This window comes from Peromyscus californicus, unplaced genomic scaffold (genome assembly GCF_007827085.1).
Source record: "Peromyscus californicus insignis strain IS unplaced genomic scaffold, ASM782708v3 Scaffold_8__1_contigs__length_139910024, whole genome shotgun sequence".
NCBI lineage: Eukaryota > Metazoa > Chordata > Mammalia > Rodentia > Cricetidae > Peromyscus > Peromyscus californicus.
The window spans coordinates 56,742,440-56,765,856 of NW_026294606.1; the positions used below are offsets into that span (position 1 = coordinate 56,742,440).

At 39.3% G+C, this 23,417-nt stretch overlaps 1 protein-coding gene and 1 pseudogene across 4 annotated transcripts; one reads left to right on the top strand and one right to left on the bottom strand.

Annotated features, from left to right (window-relative positions):
- Nucleotides 1–562: 562 nt before the first annotated feature.
- Nucleotides 563–1,820, top strand: LOC128103518 (transformer-2 protein homolog beta-like; annotated as a pseudogene).
- Nucleotides 1,821–6,482: 4,662 nt separating this feature from the next.
- LOC128103479 (aldo-keto reductase family 1 member C13-like) lies at nucleotides 6,483–22,414 on the bottom strand. Of its 4 annotated transcripts, none has more exons than XM_052727900.1 (9): nucleotides 22,154–22,414; nucleotides 17,813–17,980; nucleotides 15,466–15,582; nucleotides 14,151–14,228; nucleotides 13,525–13,647; nucleotides 12,723–12,832; nucleotides 11,953–12,118; nucleotides 8,220–8,302; nucleotides 6,483–6,715 (listed from the first exon to the last, which is right to left on the bottom strand). In XM_052727900.1, the coding sequence occupies exons 1-9, from the start codon at nucleotides 22,235–22,237 to the stop codon at nucleotides 6,673–6,675; spliced, it is 972 nt and encodes a 323-aa protein (XP_052583860.1). In that variant the 5' UTR covers nucleotides 22,238–22,414; the 3' UTR covers nucleotides 6,483–6,672. The 4 variants fall into 4 exon arrangements, with proteins under 4 accessions (XP_052583860.1, XP_052583861.1, XP_052583862.1 ...); XM_052727901.1 differs by having other exon boundaries at nucleotides 14,151–14,224; nucleotides 15,462–15,582; XM_052727902.1 differs by lacking the exon at nucleotides 6,483–6,715 and having other exon boundaries at nucleotides 8,201–8,287; nucleotides 22,154–22,413.
- Between the last annotated feature and the right edge of the window lie 1,003 nt (nucleotides 22,415–23,417).

The window sequence follows — 23,417 nt, forward strand, 5'->3', positions numbered from 1 at the left end:
CTCTGTTCTTGATCCAGCTGGGATCTTGGAATACTACTCAGCAGAGAAAAACAATGACATCATGAGGTTTGCAAGCAAATAGATGGATCTAGAAAAAAATCATCCTGAGTGAGGTAACCCAGACTCAGAAAGACAAACATGGTATGTACTCACTCATAGGAGGATACTAGATGTGGAACAAGGATGACTGGACTGCTACTCACATCACCAGGGAGGCTACCTGGAAAACAGGACCCCAAGAAAGACACGGGAATCACCCAATGACGGAGAAATGGAAGAAATCTACATGAACAGCCTGGACATGAGTGGGGGTAATGAAGGGTGAGGGTTGAGGGAAAGCGAGCTTGGGGGAGCGGGAGATCCCAGCTGGATCAAGAACAGAGAGGGAGAACAAGTAATAAACAAAATTTAAATGAGATTACAACATGAAAACTGTTACGCGAGACCGGGGCGGAGGTGGTGCGGAGCGTGTAGGTCTTAGGCCACTCTCCAAAGTGTGTCATGGGAGAGGCTGCGGCGGGGCCTCTGGTAAGAAGGCAGGAGCTTGGCAGCTTCTGTAAAGACCAGGAGCGGGGACAGCAATCCAGAGCCATGAGCGACAGGGGCAAGCAGAACTATGGCGAACAGGAATCCCGTTCTGCTTCCAGAAGTGGAAGTGCTCATGGATCGGGGAAATCTGCACAGCATACCACTGCAAGGTCTAGCTCCAAGGAAGATTCAAGGCGTTCTAGATCAAAGTCAAGGTCCAGATCTGAATCCAGGTCCAGATCCAGAAGAAGTTCTAGAAGGCATTATGCAAGGTCACGATCTCGATCCCGCTCCCATAGACGATCCTGGAGCAGGTCTTACAGCCAAGATTATCGCAGACGTCACAGTCACAGCCATTCTCCCATGTCTACTCGAAGGCATCATGTTGGGAACCGGGCAAATCCTGACCCCAACTGTTGTCTTGGAGTATTTGGATTGAGCTTGTACACCACGGAATGAGACCTAAGAGAAGTGTTCTCTAAATATGGCCCCATTGCTGATGTGTTTATTGTGTATGACCAGCAGTCTAGACGTTCAAGAGGATTTGCCTTTGTATATTTTGAAAATGTAGATGGTACCAAGGAAGCTAAAGAACTGCCAATGGAATGGAGCTTGATGGACGCCAAATTAAAGTCGATTTCTCTATAACAAAAAGGCCCCATACCCCAACACCAGGAATTTACATGGGGAGACCCACTTATGGCAGCTCACGCCGCAGAGATTATTATGACAGAGGATATGATCGGGGTTATGATAATCGGGACTATTACAGCAGATCATGCAGAGGAGGTGGAGGAGGAGGTGGTGGATGGAGAGCCGCTCAAGACAGGGATCAGATTTACAGAAGGCTGTCACCTTCTCCTTACTACAGTCGTGGAGGTTACAGATCTCGGTCCAGATCGCAATCATACTCACCTCGTCGCTATTAAAGCATGAAGTTGAAGACTTTCTGAAAGCTGCCATAGAGCTGGGATATTGTTTGTGGACAATATTTTCTATTGTCTCCTGTTTAAAAAGTGAACAGTGCCTAGTGAAGCTAGGTGACTTTTACACCTTTTATGATGACTACATTTGGTGGAGTTGACATGCTGTTTTCATTCTGCGTTTGTGTAGTTCAGTGCTTTGTTCAAAGTTAAGTGTTTTCAGAAAAGTATGTTTTGCATGTATTTTTTTACAGTCCAAATTTTGACTGCTGAGAAGTTTCTATTGTACAAAACTTCATTTAAAAGGTTTTTCTACTGAATCCAGGGTATTCTGAAGATCAAAGCCTGTGTGTAAAATGCTACCAAATGGCGAAAAGCAACAATAAACAAGTATGATTTTTACTTTTCAAAAAAAAAGAAAACTGTTACGCTTATAAGCAAAGATCTTTATTATATAAAGAATTTATATATACATATATATAAACTATCAAAATTCTCATAGTTTTATGATACTCTTTATCTTCTTTTGTGCCTAAAACTGTGTCACATCTAAATTGAATTTATTGGTAGAGTTTTATGTACATAATATAGTGATTTTTTTTTAATCTCAAGGAATTAATAGGACAGTAATTATTCCTGGGTACATAGCCATCAATATATTGCATACATAAAACTCCACCCATAAATTCAGTTAAGATGTGAGCACAGTTCTCTGCTGTCATGACCAATCATAATTCTATTATTTGAAAGTTGATCTGTGTTGGAAAATATTAAAGGATAAATCTAGTGCCTCAAAGATCAGGACCAAGACCTTAGTGGTCATCTGGTCATTAAACGTTATTTCTGGTGTTTTACTAGTTATTGTCTAATTTAGAATTGGGTTCCATGGACTCAAAATGATCAGTTCCCATACAAGTCTAAGAGCTCAAATTAGGCTAAATACGAACTCAGGAAAAGATTAGTAAACTCTGATCATTCTCTCTATAAATTGTAATTCAGAAATTTTTGTTTTCACTATTAGTCTGCTTTTGCATTTTTTTTGACAGAAATTTATCTATAACAGAAAGAATTCTGCTCTTACTTGCACAGACCTATTTATTTAAAGCTGAGTCCCTCTCCTATACATACTTATTCATTTGGACTTATGGTAAAGCAGGCATGACTAACATTCAAAACTTGCCAAGCAGTTGTAAGTCTAGGTAAGGCGAAAAACACACTTTCAATAAAATCATCACTTTCTCCCTATGATTGCAACAATCATGGCTTTTTTTCCTGCAAAGCAATGTGCTGAGAGCTGCTGGTAGCAATGGCTTTATCAGAGGCCATGGGAGTACAAAGTAGGTGACAACTAGTATTCAACAAGTCCACCTATCAGATGAATACTTCTCTGATGGGGAGTCCCCCACTTGGCAAAGACCGTGGGGGTCACTGACTCTGAATCCAGTTTCTGTCTGTAATTCTCTCATGTACTGCCACAATTACTCCCTAAAAAGAACTGCTATGGGTGTTTTCCCACTGTTTGTGTGTTTATCCCATGTAAATATTCCATCTATTGAGTACACATATAGCTGTAGATGGTTAGGAAGATGATTTCTGCTTGAGCTGTATAATTCTGATGAACAGAAATAATACTAGGATATTTTTCATAACTGTCATAGGAAAGTAACAGTATTCTCAGATAATTTTAGACTTCAGGACAAATTTAAAACAGACTACCTACCCCTGCAGAGAATACACAAAGACGAGTTCCCAAGTATTTGTTGAATCAAGGTCAGGCATGAAGCAACTTTGGTAGATATAATTCTCTGCAGTAATGGACTTTCTACATGTACTCCTAGCCTCACTTGTGATATGAGGCTCAAGTTTCAGCCAACTATCTGTTTATTGTTTAAGTCCTGAATTTCAATGTCAAACTGTCTGAAAATGCTAACCAAACAGAGCTATGTGCCTGCTTTACACACCTCCCTAGCCTGAGAGAAACTGTGTGATTTCTCATGGCTCAGTCTCTTACTGTATACTCAAGAAATGCTTTGTGACCTTGAAAATGTAACTCATATTTGTCCAGAGTTTTTGCTATAGAGACAGAGATATGTGTATATAGGACAGAGATGTGCATGTAAGGCAGAAATGTGTGTGTAAAGGAGAGCAAATGAGTGAGACTGAGGAGATGAGAAAGTGAGTGAATGTGAATGATGTAGTAATGTGTGAAGGAATGTAGCAGAGTAGAAAGAAAGAGTGTGCATAGGAGAGAGCTGTGTAGGAGAGAGATATGGCTAAAGAAAAATGTGCATGGAGAGAGATATAGCAATGTGAAAAGAGACATACCTGTGTGGAGACAAAGAGAATTTCAGAGACGATTTTTTTTCAAGATGAAGTAAAAGAGAAAATCGCCATCAGAAAATGTGTGTTTCCTTATTTTCCCCCTTAGATAGAAAGGTCAAACCCTCGGATAGATAATAATTTTTTTCTAAACCCCTGCTACTCTGCAGGCAATCTTTTTGTGACCCTGGGTGCAGTTCTGGAGGCTGATCTTCCCGGGCTGTGTTAGTAATTGTTTCAGGTGTTCTTGTTAATTTCATCAGCTTTTTCACATGATCCCTGTGGGAAATGAGCTGTGATTCATTCCTAGCCAATGCTGCATGAGAGAGGATCACGCTAGGGCAATATCCAATATTATTTTGTAAGTGCTGTTTTTAAAAAGTGGATTTTCGCTGGGAGGAGGTGGCACACGCCTTTAATCCCAGTACTCGGGAGGCAGAGGGAGGCAGATCTCTGTGAGTTCGAGGCCAGCCTGGGCTACCACGTGAGTTCCAGGAAAGGCGCAAAGCTACACAGAGAAACCCTGCCTCAAAAAACCAAAAAAAAAAAAAAGTGGATTTTCTCCTGTTGGATATTGAACTACTGCTCCATAAGATCTGAAGTTACTGTAGCTTCGTTCATCCAGCCTGAACATGAGGTTAACACACAGAAGTGCAGTAGAGATGGAAGAAGATAAGAATGCTCAATGAACAGTATCCAGAGTGTGGTCTCTCACCAGACTTCTTGTGGAAGTAAATATTTCTGAGATACTTCAGATAATATGATGTAGGTTTATAACGTAGAGATATCCTAACAACAGCAAGTGAAGGTAACAAATTCCTCCATGATGCACTCATCTCCCATTGCACTTTCCACACATCCAAAAACACCTAGAATTTCTGACATTTGTGAATCCATAACGAGTAAAACATAATGAGATTATAGGCTTCTGGGAATCTAAATGAAGACCGAAATATTGAGCAAAAGAGCCTGGAGAGATGGCTCAAAAATTAAGAACAATTGCTTCTCTTCCACAGGGCCTAGGTTTCCTACCACCCACATGATGGCTCACAACCATCTGTAATTCCAGTTCTAAGGGACTAATACTCTCTTATGACCTCCCTAAGCATCAGGAATGCATGTGGTACACAGACATATAGGTAGACAAACACACACACACACACACACACACTTAAGATAAAAACATTTTTAAAAAAAAATATTGAGGGATAGTAAATAAGCATTAATATGGACTGGGCGGTGGTGGGGTATGCCTTTAATCCCAGCACTTGGGAGGCAGAGCTAAGCAGATCTCTGTGAGTTTGAGGCCTGGTCTACAGAGTGAGATCCAGGAAAGGCCCAAAGCTACACAGAGAAACCCTGTCTCAAAAAAACAAAAAAAAACAAAAAAAAAGAATTAATATGGAAAAGGTAATTGTATATTTAAAGAGTACTCAATTCTCTCCTAAAATGTTAAATATTAAACTGCTAAACAATTTTCTAAACATTGAAAAAAAGATATTGGTAATCATTTTAATCATTTTTCAAATGCAAAAAAAATTATTTTCTATGGTACATAAAGATTCTGTGGGAAATAATTTGTAAAATTCCTAAAGAAAGCACCATAAACCTAGACTTGCTCACTAATATCAACTGATATTTATGAGGTGAAACTTTATGTGAGAATGGAAGTATTAAGAAAATTGTTCTGAAATGATAAGCACAGATTTGGCATATTGGGAACTATAAGATCAGTTGCTTTGAAGAAAAAATAACTGGTAACTGTTGATGCCACCTACATATCAAGACCACATGCTACCAGACAGGCAGGTCTTCTCAGTGTGAGATGCAAAACTACCTGTTTTGGGGATCCTGATGTTACTAACAGTTGCATCTTTACTTGGTTTCTGTAAACAGCTGACTGCTTACCAGAGCCTATTAGACAGTTAGCCTGGGTTACATGGCTTTTCTGATGTTTTCCTGGGGAAAATTTGAAGCTTCCTAGTCCAACATTGTGTTGACATCTTTGCACACTAAATTTTCAGGGATTCGGAGATCACATTCCATCAATGCATCACAATACTTGTAAGTATTTTTAAATTGATGAAAATTAAAGTTCATTCCCTTTTTTGTATCTTTACAAAAATAATGCTAGGAATAAATCTCTGATGTGTTCTTGGATTAAATTTGTGAAAATCTCCTTTTGTTTGTGAAATGTAATTATCTTCAAAAAAGAGAAAGAAAAAAGGAAAAAAATCAACCTTGGCATCATTTCTAGGTAGAGCTATGATCAGCTCCCTCCTCCTGAAGTCCCCCATCCTGACTTTGAATGGTCCTATTAGGCTGGCTCTCATGTCACCTTTTTAGTCTAACCTTTTCAGAAATGCCTCACTCTCCAGTTCCAAGACTCTAATGCTAAGCAGCTAGAGAGAACCTGGGAACTGTTGGTCAACCTTTCCATGTGTGTCTCACCTTCCAGACTGAGAATCACAGACTGTGTGCCATGTTTTCTTGTTGACTCATGACTAGAGGACCACTGACTCACAAACAACTACTAACAGCCATTCCCTGGTCTGAAAATACCACCTAACCCAAGTCTGAAATATTTATAAAATGGAAATCATCATCTCCAAACACCACCCACAGACTTCCATCAAAACCAGTTTTGTGTCATAATGATTCATAAAAAAATAAAGTATCTTTTGAGGAGAACATGTTATATTTATTTTGAAGCATCATGAAAATTAAATCCCCTTTTTTCAAGACTGTTAGCCGGAGTTTCAGCTGAATGTGAGAGTTGCTAAGCAGCCTAGATTGACAGGAAATGAGGCATCCACCAAACAGCATCTGAGTCCCATCACCAACATCACTGTCCACACACCATAACTTCAGTCAGAGTCATAGCCATGATTAGGTCTCGGTGTTAATATTCCTCAGAATATGGATATTCAGGGTGTTCCACAAAACTAAAATAGGAAATAAAAACAAGCATGCACTGTATGATCCATTTTTGCTGTGTAAAGACATGACATCTAGAAAGTTACCTTGGAGGTGAGAGTTATTCGTTTTATTCCCTAACATGTTGCAGAAGGTGATATTCTTACATTCACTTACAAAGCTTTATTAGAAATGTTTTTAAAATATTATTTATTTATACATTTTTTCCAATTATGTCCCTTTGCCAGGAACAGAACACACAAAGACCAGTGTCAATAAAGATTCATCTCCCTTAGCTTCATCTATGCATCAATCAAAGAAAGAAGAGCCAAAAATCTTTCCCAACTTCAGTCTCCAAAGAAAGGAGAAAAGTATAAGTCACTTTAGTTCAAGGTAACTCTAGACATTGATCAACACAAAAATCTCTTAATATGCCTTAAAATATTATTTATGCCTACTACTTTCACTTCCATTTAATTATTAGTAATCCATTCATTATTCACTCACTGCCCATTATGCACAAAGTAATGTATTAGACTCAGTTAAGAAAGAATGGCATCAACAAGATGGGCATCCATGTCTAAGCAGCTAACTGTATAATATGTAGACCTCTATATAGAAATAACAATCCAAAATAAGCAGTGATAAAAATCATTCATTGTTAAAGTGTGACAAGAATTATTCATTACTTACAACAACGGCTCACTCACTGAGCTATATCTCTCCTTTGCCTTCATTCTGCTCTCTACTAAAAAAATCTGCCCGGCGGTGGTGGCGCACGCCTTTAATCCCAGCACTCCGGAGGCAGAGCCAGGCGGATCTCTGTGAGTTCGAGGCCAGCCTGGGCTACCAGGTGAGTTCCAGGAGAGGCGCAAAGCTACACAGAGAAACCCTGTCTCGAAAAACCAAAAAAAAAAAAAAAATCTTACTAGTGATAACATATATACCAATTTTACATGGTATTGTAGATTTTTTAATTCTCCTTCAAACATTACCATATTTATTTCTATGAGAATTAAAATTCCAACAAACAGAAGATGTAGATACATAGATGATAGACAGTTGAATATGTACATATATATATATAGAGAGAGAGAGAGAGACAGAGACAGAGACAGAGACAGAGAGAGAGACAGAGAGAGACAGAGAGAGAGAGAGAGAGAGAGAGAGAGAGAGAGAGAGAGAGAGAGAGAGAGAGATGCAGTCTTTGTTTGCAATTTATAACCTGTTTCCAGTATGAAATTTTGTTACCACAGATCATGAAGGGAAACTAAAAATCTTTGGGGTGGCTATTAATGCTCCTATGCAATAGTGCTTTTTCCTAAATGTTCTTTTCTTAGTTTTGAACATGATTTTCAAAACCTTCTCTGTGTTTTGCAATGACACATACATATTTTCAAATCTCAGAAACAAATGTTGTATTAACTATTTTCCAAGGGAAATTATAAGGATGAATAAGGCACTTGATTTCAAGCAAGGGAGAGTCTTGGACCTGAAACTAATTAAGGTGAGGTTTTTATCAACATTACTTACATCTCAGCTGCAAGATATCGAAAATTTTTGTTCAGGCCATCTAGGGTTTTCATATCCTCAGGAGACAACTGGAATTCAAAAATCTTTCAGAAAAACAAAAGGTTTTGACATTTGAATGAATGAGATTTTATGTGTCAAAGGCAATGTGAGTAGCATATATGTTTCAAAAAAAATGAACATTGTTTACCAAAGCATTCAAGGTTAATAAATAACAAGTAAAAATAAAAAAACTGCTTTTGAGATATATTAAAACTGCAGTACCACAGATGAGAAAATACAAACAAAACATTCAACATCATCTAAAGGCAATGGCATCACCTACATAGTTTCAAAGAAATCTAAAGCAAATATTTGAAATGTATCACAGAAAACAGTGATTCGCATGGAAAGTACATTTTGTAATAAATCAATGAATAATTAAAATGTAAACAATTGCTCATTCAATATTATGTAAGCCAAGATGTGTCCAAATTCTAATTATATCATGTTTATGTAGGACAAAAGAGCTGGCTTTCAAAAGGATCTTCTTATTTAAATTTGAGACATTTTAACTTCAAAATGATTTTCACTAATTGTTCACATCTTAAAACATATGCACTGGTAAGTCTCTTGGTGCCTTAAAAATACGGAGAAAGAGAAGAATGGAGGGAAGGACAAGGAAATTTGTCAACAGTGTAACAACTGATGAATCTAGTAAGACACATAATTAGGGTAGTGGGCGAGAGTAAATAAAACAATTGAACACAGAAAAGAACTCATAAATGTAATTATTCTGAATAAGTCATTTAAAATTACATATATCTTTCTGGATCCATGCTTTACATTACATAAAAACTGCAATTTAGAGAACAGCTTAGGGGGAAATAACACAAAGCCTTGGCAAAATAGTGAAGGAGACTCTTGCCTGACAAATGAAAAAATGTGATGCTCAATCACATAGTAAGTATGAAGACTGTAGTAGGTGCCCTTTTTTCGTGAAGTAATAAAGCGAGAACGAAAACAAGCAAAAATAGGGAGAAGGCAATTTAGCAAACACTTCTCAATGTGTGTAACAGTCATTATTGAGACTATGTAAATGCAGAAAACTCATAATCCTTATTTCTTTTTGTTTGAGAAAACAGAACATCTTATAATTCACTACCTAGAATTACAAATTCTTACATTTTTATACTTCTACCCTTCAATCAACAGTGTTCATTTGTGTGTGTTTATGTGTGTATATGAATATCACTGTCAAATGACCATATATAGACCATGTCACATTACATTGAATTATATATGATAAATATTACATATACTTACATGATTTACCATATATATTTATCAAATGGTAGATATTGATCACATATATAATTGATATATAAATTCCACACACCATCAATCTCTCATGCCTGTACAATTCTGCACACATCTGCAAGCATTTATTACAAAATCTGGGTTTATTCTCCTTCTCCAGCAGTATTTCTAGGAACATCAGCAATACTTGCCTACAACAGTGAGGCAGTTGTACCTGTCTGCCTGGCTTAAGTATCAGACATACATCTGATTCAATTGCTGCTCCAGTTTTAATATCAATTTTTTTAATTAAATTTCTTCATTTACTTTACATCCCAACTGCAGTTTCCCCTCCCTCCACTCCTCCCACCCCCTCCCTTCACCTCACCTCTGCAGCCCTCTGCACCCCACCTCTGTTTCTGTTCAGAAAGAGGCAAGACTCCCATGGCTGTCAACGAAGCATGGTATATCAAGTTGAGATAGGACTAGGCTCCTCCTCTTGTATTGAGGCTGGGCAAAGAAATGTACTCACTTATAAGTGGATATTAGCTCTACAGTAAAGGATAACCATGTCACAATCCACAGACCCAGAGAGGTAATGAAACAAGAAAGGGTCCAAGCAAGGATGCATGAATCTCCTGGGGAAGAGGAAATAGAAGAGAGCTCATGAGTGAACTGGAGGTGGGTAGAGATGGGAACATGAAAAATCTGGTTCAGGGTGGATGGAGAAGGAGAGTATTGAAAGAAATGACTGGAAAGGGGGGTGTTTTGGAATCAGTCAGAAACCTGATGCAAGGGAAACTCCCAGGAATCTACAAGGATGACCCTAGCTAGCTAAGACTCCTAGCAATGACGGATGCTTAGCCTGAACTGGCCATCTCCTGTGACTGGGGAGGAGGAGGCTTTCAGTGGAGGGATTGGGATCCCGGGCAAGCCACACAACTTTGGACCTACTGTCTGTCCTGCCTATGGGAAGTATGTAGGGGAGGGAAGAGAGAGTGACACAGACATTTTAGGAACAGCCAACCAATGACTGGTCCAGCCTCAGACGCATACCACAAGAGTGAGCCCACCCCTGACACGGTCTGCAGCTTCAGGACCCAGAGCCTAGATAGGCCAGAGACCTAGGATAGAACCAAACACGATTGGGGAAAAAATGTGAAGGTAATGATGCCTAATGATATTCTGCTATGCTCATAGTTTGGTGACTATCCCAATTGTTATCAGAGAGCCTTCATGGACGAACTGGTGGAAACAGATGTAGAGACCCATAGCAGAGCATTGGGTCAATCTCATGGAATCTTGTAGAAGAGAGGGAGGAACGATTGTATGAGCCAGGGGCGTCAAGAACATCACATGGGAACACAAAGAAACAAGTAACCTGGGGTGGTAGGAGCTCACAGAGTCTGGACCAACAACCAGGGAGCCTGCATGGGACCAACTGAGATCCTCCACACGAGTGTGACAGTTGTGTAGCTTGGTCTACTTGTGGGACTCCTAGCAGTGGGAGCAAGGATGTCCCCAACGCGTTGGCTGGCTTTGGGGAACCAATCCACACTCTTGATCTGCATTCTGTTGAAGTGACTTTACACCTTCCCCCACGGAGGAGATGTCTACTTGTCACCCCTTGAATCTTGGTGGCTGTGCAACTTGCACTGGACATTTGATCGTGACAGAAGCAGTGATTCTTCAACCCTGTGCTTGTCATAAAAGGCTTCTCACTGGCTTGCTTTAGGGCTAAGTGCAGAGACCTGGGAAACTTGTCAGTTGTAGGAAACCTATATGGAACTGAGGAGAAGATCAGTCCACTCAGACTGAGAGGCAGCATCGTCCTGAATATATGTACAACAGTTCCTTGAAGAGATGTGCAACTCAGCAAAGACAGATAATTTTCACTGAGTCCAGGCTAAAGTATAGCAAATCTTTTAAATCAAAGAATATTCTTAAGTAGTTATTTATATTAAACTACTTGAGAATGGTTTCTTTACTAACTACTAATATTTTACACTATAATAAAGTATACTTATGTGAAATTTCAAAAACACAACTCAGGTAAATGAGTAAGACAGAAACATATACAATTAATCAATATATATACATATAATGAGTATTAGAATATCTCAGCATGCATAGAATTAAAAGTAAAATCATAAAAATTTCTAGAATCAAAGTTACTCAGTCCAGAGCACTCATTTCACAAAATAAAAAAGAAATGCATAGGCAAGGGGTATGTACTTGGCTAACAAAACAGGGCAAATTCTACATTGTCTCCAACACTATTAACAAGTTGCGCTGCTGTTTGTGTTGTAGACAAAACTTTTCTCAATGCACCTGAAAGCTCACATATATAGAAAATGCTTGAAATATAGGCTTGAACCAAAAAATGTTAACAGAGATTTGAAGGAAGCAAGCACATGGAAGATACTATGTAACAACCCTAAGAAGGAGAACTCATCACCTGCAAATTCTCTTTCATCTCATTTTCTTTGAAACTCTGGGCCAGGGGCACAACCCCACGCTGAAGCAGGTATCGAAGTGCAATCAGGGCAGGGCTTCGCTTGTTCTTTTTGGCCACATCACAAAGAACTGGATCATTCAAGAGAACTGGAGAGTTCTGGTCCACCCTAGCAGGAAAGTAGAAATGAGCTGCTGAGGCCAAGGTTTTTGGTGGTGCTTCAAAACACAGTAGAGGGCACATACTAGACTGGACATGATGGTTATGGATAACAGTCAACTGGACAAAGTCTAGAATCATCGGGAAGATGGGCTTCAGGGATGCCTGTAGGGCATTATCTTATGATGAGAATTGATGTGGAAAGGCTCATGTTAATTGTGACTGAAACCATTCCCCTGAGCTGGGGATCCTGGACGGTCTAAATGAAGAAAGTGCTCAGATCATTAGTGATCTTCTGTCATTCTTGGCTTCTTGATTGTAATGTGAAGGGACCACCTGCTTCCAGCTCCTGACACCCTGACTTCCCTACCATTGTGGTCTATAGCCTGGAACTGTGCACCATAACCAGGCCTTTCTCCCTGAAGTTTCTCTTGTACAAGTACTCTGTCGGAGCGATGGAAAAAGAAACTGACTCCAGGGCTACTCAGGAGTCCCTGAACCACCAACTTCTGCTTCACCAGGTTCTTGCAAAGAAAGATCCCTCTCTCCCTGAGAACTGAGTGTTATGATGCTAATTGACAGTCTTGCTGCAGGTATACTCTTTTTCATATTACCATTCTTTATATCGTTGTGTTCCCAGAGCACCATAAGCAACGAGAACAATGTCTTTTGATTTGCAGTAATCCAGCAGCTTACTCTGGTTTAAATAAAGATGACATTCAACCTATGAAAGAGTATGATAGAAAGATATCAGATTATATCATATGCTCATATTATGATGAATAAAAATGCTTAAAGTCAATAAAGTAGACTAAGAAAATTATATGCAATATCACCTTTGAATTTAAAACAGTTGCAATTTTTCTTGAAAGGCAAAAGAACTAATTTTGGAAGATTCTGGTAAACAACATTTGACTGGGTAAGTTTTTGTGTCAAAAACTAGTTAGGGGTCAGCAAGGAAGTTTTTGGGTAAAGATGAAAGCTGCTAAGCTTAATAAAATCATCAGAAAGGACCATAATAAGATGGTGAGAAGCATCTAAACTCCACATAAGTCCTGAACACTGACTGATTTTTATTTTAACTTAATCTTTCAACAAAATGTCCCATGCTTCCTCATTATTCGCAGCTCAAGGAGAAGATCACTATCCCTGCCCCCAAATTCTGCCTACTGGTCTAACTTTAAATTTATACATTCTCCAAAGGTGGTGTAATTAATTATGTCCCCATTCTCACCAATACTTTAATAGTCCAAGGTGAATTTTGTAATCTCCCCCATTTTTTGAAGCAATGATACTGCTCTCAGAACCTTCTTTTCCAGAAAATGAAAATCACTTCCACAAAGGGCAAATGGACACATGTCAGTTGTACAGAGTGAGGAAAACCATGAGAAATGAGGAGGGAATGACAATCCTTACCTGATTGCAGACAGGCTTGTACTTAAGTCCTGGCTTATTCAGGATTCTCTCTAACTGCTTGTGGTTAAAGTTGGACACCCCAATAGACTTGACCAATCCTGCATCCTTACACTTCTCCAATGCCTGGTGATGAGAAGAGGTTGTGAAGGGCCATACTTGCAATTGGCTACATCAATATAAAGAGAAGATGGAACAATTTAATAAATTATCTAGAGTGAGACATACATTTCAGTATTGGAACACTTGCCAGTGTGTACAAGGCCCTATGTTTGATTACAGACACACAAAAAAAGGAAGGGAGGGGTGTATTGCCCAGGTGATCACTGGATTTAAATATGAAGAAGTCAAGATAATGGTGATATTAAGAATAAGATGCCAGGCAAAGATATATTTCTATGACATCACTAAAAAATTGAGGATGCTATTACATAAGGTGGCAAAATAACACATATTCCTTATTATCCTGAGTGCTTCTTCATTTTCCATCCCTTACATTTTAGTAATGCATTTCTCCCCTTCTACTCCAGCAAATACGTATGCATGTAAATGAATTTCTATACTGAAGGGAAAATGAGCTGGCTCTCCCTCCTTCTGCTTGCTCTATTGTCCTTTTGAAAGGCACTCACCTCCCACGTGACACAGAAATCCACTGTGTCCAGTAGTACTTTTCCTTGGTCATCTTTTGGAAAATCATCATCCCCTGGCTGGAAGAGTAATGTTTGTTAAATAAATCTCACAAAAACACGTGTCTCGCCTATAGTAAGGCTTTTAAGAATGTCTTAGAGGAGCTGGAGAGATAGTTCAGTGATTAAGCACTGGCTTATCTTTCAGAGGACCCGCGTTCAATTCCCAGAACCTACAGTATGGGTCCCATCTATTTGTAAATACGTTACATGGGCAATGCCCTCTTCTGGCCTCCACGGACAATAGTGCACAGACATACACACAAGCCAAACACCCATATACATTAAACAAGTATTTAAAAAAAATTTAAAGACTATCATGGAAATAAGACAATAAACAGCCATAAAGTAGTGAGGCATCAACCTATGTACTGTGTTTACAAAGTGATATACATGTAGAGTTGTACAAATTTTCTTTAGGAGCCTAGTTTGCTGTATTTTCTTATGTTAATTATATAAGTAATTAAATATTTTCTTTCTTATAATAATTTTATTTTTAAAATTATAATATAAGTACAGCATTTTTCTCCTTCCCTTTCCTCCCTCCAAACCCTCCCATGTATGCCTTCGCTGTCTCTCAAATTCATGGCCTCTCTTTCTTTAATTATTCTTAATTAAACACACACAAATATATATAATTCTTGCACCTAAATAATATTTTCAAACAACAAAATGAGAGCTGATAATTGACCTGTGTTCTTTTGTCTACTCTTTCTTTTGGAAAAAAGGAAAATGTTTCCTTTTCACAGGGAAGCCCAGTCAATGCATGACCTTGACCTCCACCAAGAATTTATATCAATCTAGTCCCAGTATAAATAATAAGTATGAGTGGCCCAAGGGCAGGCATGAGGGCCAAGGATGGCCAATCAGGACTGAGTGCAAGATTGATTATGAAAAGAAAACATGCAGAGAAGCCATGAAGTGTCAATAACCTTGAAGTTGATACTATCTTGGGCCACTATTGCCACTAAGAGAAAAATAGGGGCAAGACCCAAGCAAACACCTAGTAATACAAATAAATGTGAAAGATGTGTTCTAACAAGATTTTCTGGAAGTTACTTCTACTCTGAGATTCTGACAATTTCTTGGACACCTCATTTCATAATCCAGTAAACTCTTTGTAAAACCTACTAAGAAATTTAATGACATAAACTAACTTTATATGAAATTATAATGGAAACTTGTCTCAACCATCCATAAAAATTATTTCCATGCCCCCATGCAAAAATATGTACATTTGACAATACAAATCACCTACCATCATGGGCACTGGGAAATGCATAAGGTAAAGATCAACATAGTCCAGTTGAAGTCTTTTCAGTGATTTTTCCAAACTAGGCTGGACCAGCTCTGGCCGAAAACAAGTGCACCAAAGCTACAGAAGTTGAAGAACAAAAGTTGTGATCAATTAATAGATTGCCAAAACATGCACACTTATTTATCCTAATACTGAAACATGTTTTGTACTTGAAGGAAAGTTTTAATCATTCCCTTTACACCAGAATTTACTTTACTCTCACTTAACAATGTAAACTCGATTATATATTATTTGTTATTGATAGATCATTTATCGAACAATGAAATTACTTAAGAAATAAAACACATACTACTAATAACATCCAACAACTGAAATATTTTTCATAGACATTATAATCTATCATTACTTTTACTCACCATTTCTGCAACTGACTCCTTTTTCCAACTTCTGATCAAGTAATATAATTTTCACTTCTGCTGTGGGATGTTCTGTATGGCAAATGTGTTGCTCTGATTGGTTGGTAAGTAAAACACTGACTGGCCATTGGCTAGGCAGGAAGTGTAGGCGGGACAAAGAGGAGAATAAAGCTGGGAAGTGGAAGGCTGAGTCAGAGAGACACTGCCAGCCGCCACAATGACAAACAGCTTGTGAAGATGCAGGTAAGCCATGAGCCACGTGGCAAGGTATAGATTTATAGAAATGGATTAATTTAACCTGTAAGAACAGTTAGTAAGATGCCTGCCACGGCCATACAGTTTGTAACCAATATAAGTCTCTGTGTTTACTTGGTCGGGTCTGAGCGGTTGTGGGACTGGCAGGTGAAAAAGATTTGTCCTGACTGTGGGCCAGGCAGGAAAACTCAAGCTACAAATGGCACCCAACGTGGGCAAGAGTTTCCACCTAAAAACTGAAAAAAAAGATTCTAAAACGGAGCTAAAAACAGTTCCTAATTGTCCATCTCAAATGAGTGACAGCTGCCGGTTTGAGCTACTTGTGGGTTCCTGGCATGCGCACTCGACCTGCCATATGGCGGGAATGAGACCTCTACAAGTGGTACATTAAGCTGCATGGTGGATTTAGACATTGCTAGTACAAAACAAAAAAAAAGAGGTTTCTGGGCTACATGCTGCTTGGATAAAAGCATAGACCCACTATAGCTCCCAGAGCTGGCGGTTGGGAAGCTGAGGTGGGCGGAGCCAGCAGCCACAGCTGCTGTAGCTTAAAGCAATAGATTCACAATAAGACAGATTCAGATGTAATAGTAAAAATATGTGTAAAAGACACGTAGGCTTAAAAGAGAAAAAAGGTGATATATACAGTTATAGAAACAAATACATAGTTCTAAAAAGTAAAGTCTTTAAAGAGACAGTAAAATTAATATAAAAAATAAGCCACATAAAGATGAATATTACACAGAGAATCTGGATTGTGTTGTCTTTGGGATTCTTAACTGCAGAGAGATATTTGATTAAAAAGAAAGCTGAGTTAAACCAATATGTATATTTTAAAGGTACCTTGACTTCAAAATTTGGATATAAGGATATGTTGCTTTGGAAAAGAGGCTCTGCTTTTGTTTCCACAGAAAGCCAGAGGCTATGGATTTGTTACAGATTAAGATACATCAGGTTTGACCAGCCAAGACCCCCTAAAAGGTCTCCGATGACACCATGGCCCAAATGATCCAACATCCAGAATGGTATGAAAGCAACTGGCTCAGATGATACAGCCTCATGGACTATTCCATAATCCTAAAATTTTCTTTGTGTCCCCATAAGATACAGCGCCCCCCTCCAGCAGGAAGTAGTAAGAGAAACTACGCCCAAATTCCCAAATTATATGTAATTTTACTTTGTTAAGGTTAAAACCTTCCTTTTTGAAAAAAAGAAAGGGGGAAGTGCTGTGGGATGTTCTGTATGGCAAATGTGTTGCTCTGATTGGTTGGTAAATAAAACACTGATTGGCCATTGGCTAGGCAGGAAGTGTAGGCAGGACAAGGAGGAGAATAAAGCTGGGAAGTGGAAGGCTGAGTCAGAGAGACACTGCCAGCCGCCACGATGACAAACAGCTTGTGAAGATGCAGGTAAGCCATGAGCCACGTGGCAAGGTATAGATTTATAGAAATGGATTAATTTAACCTGTAAGAACAGTTAGTAAGATGCCTGCCACGGCCATACAGTTTGTAACCAAAATAAGTCTCTGTGTTTACTTGGTCGGGTCTGAGCGGTTGTGGGACTGGCAGGTGAAAAAGATTTGTCCTGACTGTGGGCCAGGCAGGAAAACTCAAGCTACACAATTCCTTATATTATATTTCAATAATTTGCACACTTGCATACTATAAAAACAATACCTTTGTAGTGATGAACATGTCTTCTCTCTTTACAATGCCAGCTTTAATTGTGCTTTGAATGGCCTGTCCTACCTCCTCTTCTACTTGATACACAAAAGCAGTATCAATATGGCGTAATCCAACACCTATAGCTAGGTTTGCAGCTTCCAGTGACTTACTCTTGGGAACCTAGAGGAACAACCAAAAGAGATATTTAGAGATGCATGTTCTGAGAGCTAGGTGAGAGTAAACATAGATGGGAGTTTACTAGACTAGAAAGAATTTTGTCTTTCAAAACCATCCTCAGACCAATTGTTAGGCAAGAGCCTAGTCCCTTGATCCTTGAATTTCCACTTTCTACTCTACAAAACACAAAAAATTCTCCAGAAACATTGTAGATGTCACAGAAAATGAAGTATCTCCACAGACTCAATGGTTGCCTATATTTTGTCCCACATTTCAGACAATGAGTCAAAATCTGCTTTCTTGGGGTCTTTCCTAATTGATAGCAAGACTTTCACGTCTGAGAACTTCTTTATACCCATGAAGTCCTGGATACTTATTGGCACTGATGAATGCCAAGATCACCTTGTGTTCAACTGTTTGCTTGAAAGTCACACTCAGCTTATGTAGAAGGGTTACTAAGCAAAATAAACACAAAAAAGTCTGCTTGGGATAAAGCACAATTACAAGGAGAACAGTGTCCTCCTTGACCCTATCTAAGACATTGTCACAAAGGGATAAGAAAGCAAAGATCACAGACACTAAGCAAGGACAGGTTAATATTAGGGACTTGGGCAGAGAACAGTGTCCTATGTCAGTATTTCTGAATATCCATTTTCTTTTCCTGACAGACCTAAATACTGACAGGAAAAGAAAATTGACCCTAGGAATATATCCTCATTAAAAATTAAACTACCTACATCATATTGGAGATTAGTCATTTGGGGTGTCAGCCCTTTCAACCTAAGATCATTTGTTTAAAAAAGATATGACTGGAATTAAATCTAAAATTACTGCCTTGACTGTGAGATTTGGATAATGATATGACAGTTCTTTTATTAAAGAATTTAAGATTGTGGCTGGGGAGATGTTTCAATCAATAAAGTGTTTGCTAACAACTCTCAGAATCTTAGTTCAGACCCCCAGCCCTCATGTAAAATCAGAGGATGGCATAGTGATATACACATGTAATCCCAGTGCTTGGGGATGCAAACTCAGGGCGATCCCTGGAGTTCATTGGATTGCCAGTCTAGCTGAATCACTGAGTTCCAGACTCAGTGGCAGACCCTGCCTCACAAAAATAAAGTAAGAGCAGTGGAGGGAGACTTTGACCTCTACCATCCACACACCTGGGCACAAACTCATGTAATCATAAACACAATCAAAGGAATTAAAAAGGAAATCAGAACATGGAAACAACCCAGATGCCCTTCAACTGAAGAATGGATAAACAAAATGTGGTACATATACACAATGGAATACTACTCAGCAGAGAAAAACAATGGCATCATGAGGTTTGCAGACAAATGGATGGATCTAGAAAAAATCATCCTGAGTGAGGTAACCCAGACTCAGAAAGACAAACATGGTATGTACTCACTCATAGCAGGATACTAGACATGAAACAAGGATGACTTCTCTGCTACTCACATCACCAGGGAGGCTACCTGGAAAACAGGACCCCAAGAAAGACACAGGGATCGCCCAATGACAGAGAAATGGAATGAGATCTACATGAACAGCCTGGACATGAGTGGGGGTAATGAAAGGCGAGGGTTGAGGGAAAGAGAGCTTGGGGGAGCGGAAGATGCCAGCTGGATCAACAACAGAGAGGGAGAACAAGGAATAGGAGACCATGGTAAATGAAGACCACATGAGAATAGGAAGAAGCAAAGTGCTAGAGAGGCCCACAGAGATCCACAAAGATACCCACACAACAGACTGCTGGCAATGGTCGAGAGACAGCCCGAACTGACCTACTCTGGTGATGGGATGGCCAAACACCCTAATTGTTGTGCTAGAAACCTCATCCAACTACTGAGGGATCTGGATGCAGAGATCCATGACTAGGCCCCGGGTGGATCTCTGGGAGTCCAATTAGCGAGAATGAGGAGGGTTTATATGAGCGAGAATTGTTGAGACCAAGGTTGGATAAAGCACAGGGACAAATAGCCAAATGAATGGAAACACATGAACTATGAACCAATGGCTGAGGGGTCCACACTGGATCAGGCCCTCCGAATGGGTGAGACAGTTGATTGGCTTGATCTGTTGGGGAGGCATCCAGGCAGTGGGACCAGATCTTGTGCTCATTGCATGAGTTGGCTGTTTGAAACCTGGGGCCTATGCAGGATTGTTTGGCTCGGCCTGGGAGGAGGGGACTAGACCTACCTGGACTGAGTCTACCAGGTTGACCTCAGTCTGTGGGGAAGGCTTTGCCCTGGAGGAGATGGGAATGGGGGGGGGGGGGTTGGGGGGAAGGTGAGGGGGACGGGAGGGGGGGAGAACAAGGGAATCTGTGGCTGATATGTAGAACTGAATTGTATTGCAAAATAAATTAAAATAAATTTTAAAAAAAAAGGAAATCAGACAGCCTTTTCTGATTACTTTAATAATTTCCATATTTATCTTTCCATAAAAAAAACCACAGTGGCTTTAATTCTGGCTTGTACCACCTTCTCAGGATACCATCCCTGACTAATTTATGAATAAAGCCACTCTGTGAGTTACCAACACTGAGGCTTTAGCAGTGGCCTTGACCTGATCTTGGGTTTTGTGACACTTTGCAAAAGAAAGAAATCCTGAATATTTCTCCAGATTTCCCTATTATACATGCATAAATCTAATAGGAAGGAAATGTACAAATTTGAAGTTAAGGGGAGTGTTCCTTTGTCACAGAATTAAAGTCTCAAAAGGTTTACAAAATAAGAAATTTGCCCCATGTTAAAAAAAACAGTATTCTTTAATGTTTTCACTTCTGGGGACCACCAGGTGTTATGTGAACCCACAGGAATCTGTGAAAGGATCTCTAGAATTTATTAAGATATAGAATGGTGATAATACACTCACAAATACAGAACAAAGTAAACACCACTGCTTATTCTGCTGTTCTTGTCCTCCATTCTGCCCATGGATTTTGGGAAAAAACCATCAGGCCTCCATACCAACCAAGAAAGCACAGCTCTTAAGGGGTCACATACAGACAAAGCCACGCCCTAGGGCTTATATCCCAAAGACATTGGCTGAACGGAAAATTTTTCCCACAGCAACCTTGCTCTAAACTCAACATGCATTAATGAAGACCAATAATTCACACTCATCTTTACTAGGTCCTCCTTCCCCTTATCATAATGATGTATTACAAACTTCAGTGAGTTTCCCACAGTTGAGAATTTGTACATGGGAGAGCTTACTCAGCTCTGGTGCAGTATTCACTATGCGATGCAGAAGGCTACCCCAAAACAAAACTGAAATATTCCTCAAATATTTGTTTCATGCATTAATCTAGAGGGAGACAACCTGAGCTACCACACGGATTTCCTTGCATCTTTCCTCCTTGAAAGGAAAAAACGGTGTTGTGGATTATAGACATGAACAGAGAAGTCCTCTCACACTGCAACCAAGAAAGCTGATTGGCAATCTGGTGAAGTTCTTCTCTTCTATCAAACTGAGAAACATAGACATAGGAAAAGCAAACTGCTCAGAATTGTTAGGTCAAGAATATGTCCCTTTAAGTCTGGAGCTCAGAGCCTGGAGATTCATGCCAAGTTCTCTCTTAGGGACTTCAAATAAGTACAGTAAACCCACAGGCAGGTCTGGGCTAGAAAAGCAAACCCAAGAGAAAAGACACAGCCACATCCTGTCAAACCCAGACTCCCAAGCCTACAACAAGAATAACCAGAGAAGATAAAAAAAAATCTTTCTTCCTATCCCTGAAGTCCCTGACTGAGTTACAGTAAATATTCCGATGCCACTGAGGCATGTACCTTATAGCTCCATCATGTACAACTCTAACATCCATCCTCAAAGAACATGTTTTCAGAGTTAGGCCTTCCCTTTGTTCTCCATTAAGCATGGCTCTCTGCTGGATCACCAGGAGCAGGGAACTTTCTCCCAGAGAAGTGAAAGCATGGAGAAAGACCCTATTCTGCCAGAATCCTGACTCAGCATATCTAGGGAACCTGCTTGGTCTCCTACCCACAGTCACCAATTGTAGATGCTGCTGTAATCTCTATTTAACAAAATTAATAAACAAGTAGGGACTCAATCAAACCCTGATGCAGGACAAGCCTAACTGTCTGCCTTCTTGTACTTGGCATAGCTCTAGCCTGGAAATAACTGAGAATCATGTAGTCTTACCTCTTGGGGTTTATAGGTGCCAAAACCCAGAGCAGGAATGAAGTGGCCATCATTTAGTTTGACAAACTGCTGTTTGGAACTCATGGCTTGCCACTCCTCTGCCTAAGCACGTCCTGAATCTTCCAGTGCCCTAAAGGGGAAGGTGGTAAACATTATATATCAAATTCCTGTCTACTGGCTAACAGGTGGCACTCCCATTCTGGTGGTTAACCATTCCTACTTACTGGCTAATGTTTAACCATTTCTACTCCCTAGATAATGATTAACTAGTGCTACTGTCTGTCTGATGGTTAAACATTACTGCTGTATACCTACTGTTTAAATACTTCTATTGCCTGTCTAATGGACAGCTGACAGAAAGGAGGAGGCCATGAAGTTATAGCTTTATCTCTCATGGAAAAAAGGAAACCACTCGTTTTCATATGAAGGATGAATTTTAAACAAAGTACTATATACTGATAGAGTATTTGTTTTCTGTAATTTTCTCTTATTATCACATATGTTATGTTTGTGGAGAAGAGAGTGACTGAATAATTATAATACTTCAGACACTTATTGTCCTTCGATCATTATGAAGCCTTCACTTGACCATGCATCATTGGAAATTAAGAGCTGCAACTCGCCATATAAACATATTAAAAGAACAAAGAAGCCACAATCAACCATTTAAAACATTTTGATACTCAACAATTAAATTTAGTCAACAATTATAAATAGAAAGGTTAATCTTTTTTGAAATTTTCCTCTATGTTTCCATTGTCATTGTCACAAGTACAATCCTGAAATGCATAAAGGGGACAAAACAGAATAGTGCTTAGTGTTGGCAGCCTCTGGATATTGTTTTACAACAAGCAAAGGGACTTAAACATTACTATAGCACTCAATGTTAGGCAGTTTTGAAATATTCGTGTACATGTGCTGGGTGTGCCAGAAGAGAATGTCTCATCACTTAGGGCTGTAGTTACCAGCAGTCATGGGTAACCTAGCTTGTTATAAGATTGTTGGTCAAACATTCTGGTCCCATGACCTCACAGCAACCACTCTGAACCACTGAGCCACCTCTTCAGTGTCTGATTTTTTTAGATCACTATAAATAAGATGTTAAATGCAGATCAATATTTTAGAGTTTGTAGCCTCATTCAACATTCATACAATAACTAAACTGAAAATGATCAAATTACTATGAGTTTTGGAGTGGGAGAGTAAATGCAAAGTATAAATGAGACACGATTCTATGTATTTATTCTATTACATCTACAGTATA

Excerpts from the sequence above, each read along its gene's own strand:
- LOC128103479 (XM_052727900.1), bottom strand. The coding sequence starts at position 22,237 with ATGAGTTCCAAACAGCAGTTTGTCAAACTAAATGATGGCCACTTCATT. Across the intron at positions 12,833-13,524 it reads ACAAGCCTGTCTGCAATCAG|GTTGAATGTCATCTTTATTT; the intron begins GTAAGGATTGTC and ends ACTCTTTCATAG. Across the intron at positions 6,716-8,219 it reads CGATATCTTGCAGCTGAGAT|TTTTGTGGAACACCCTGAAT; the intron begins GTAAGTAATGTT and ends TTCCTATTTTAG.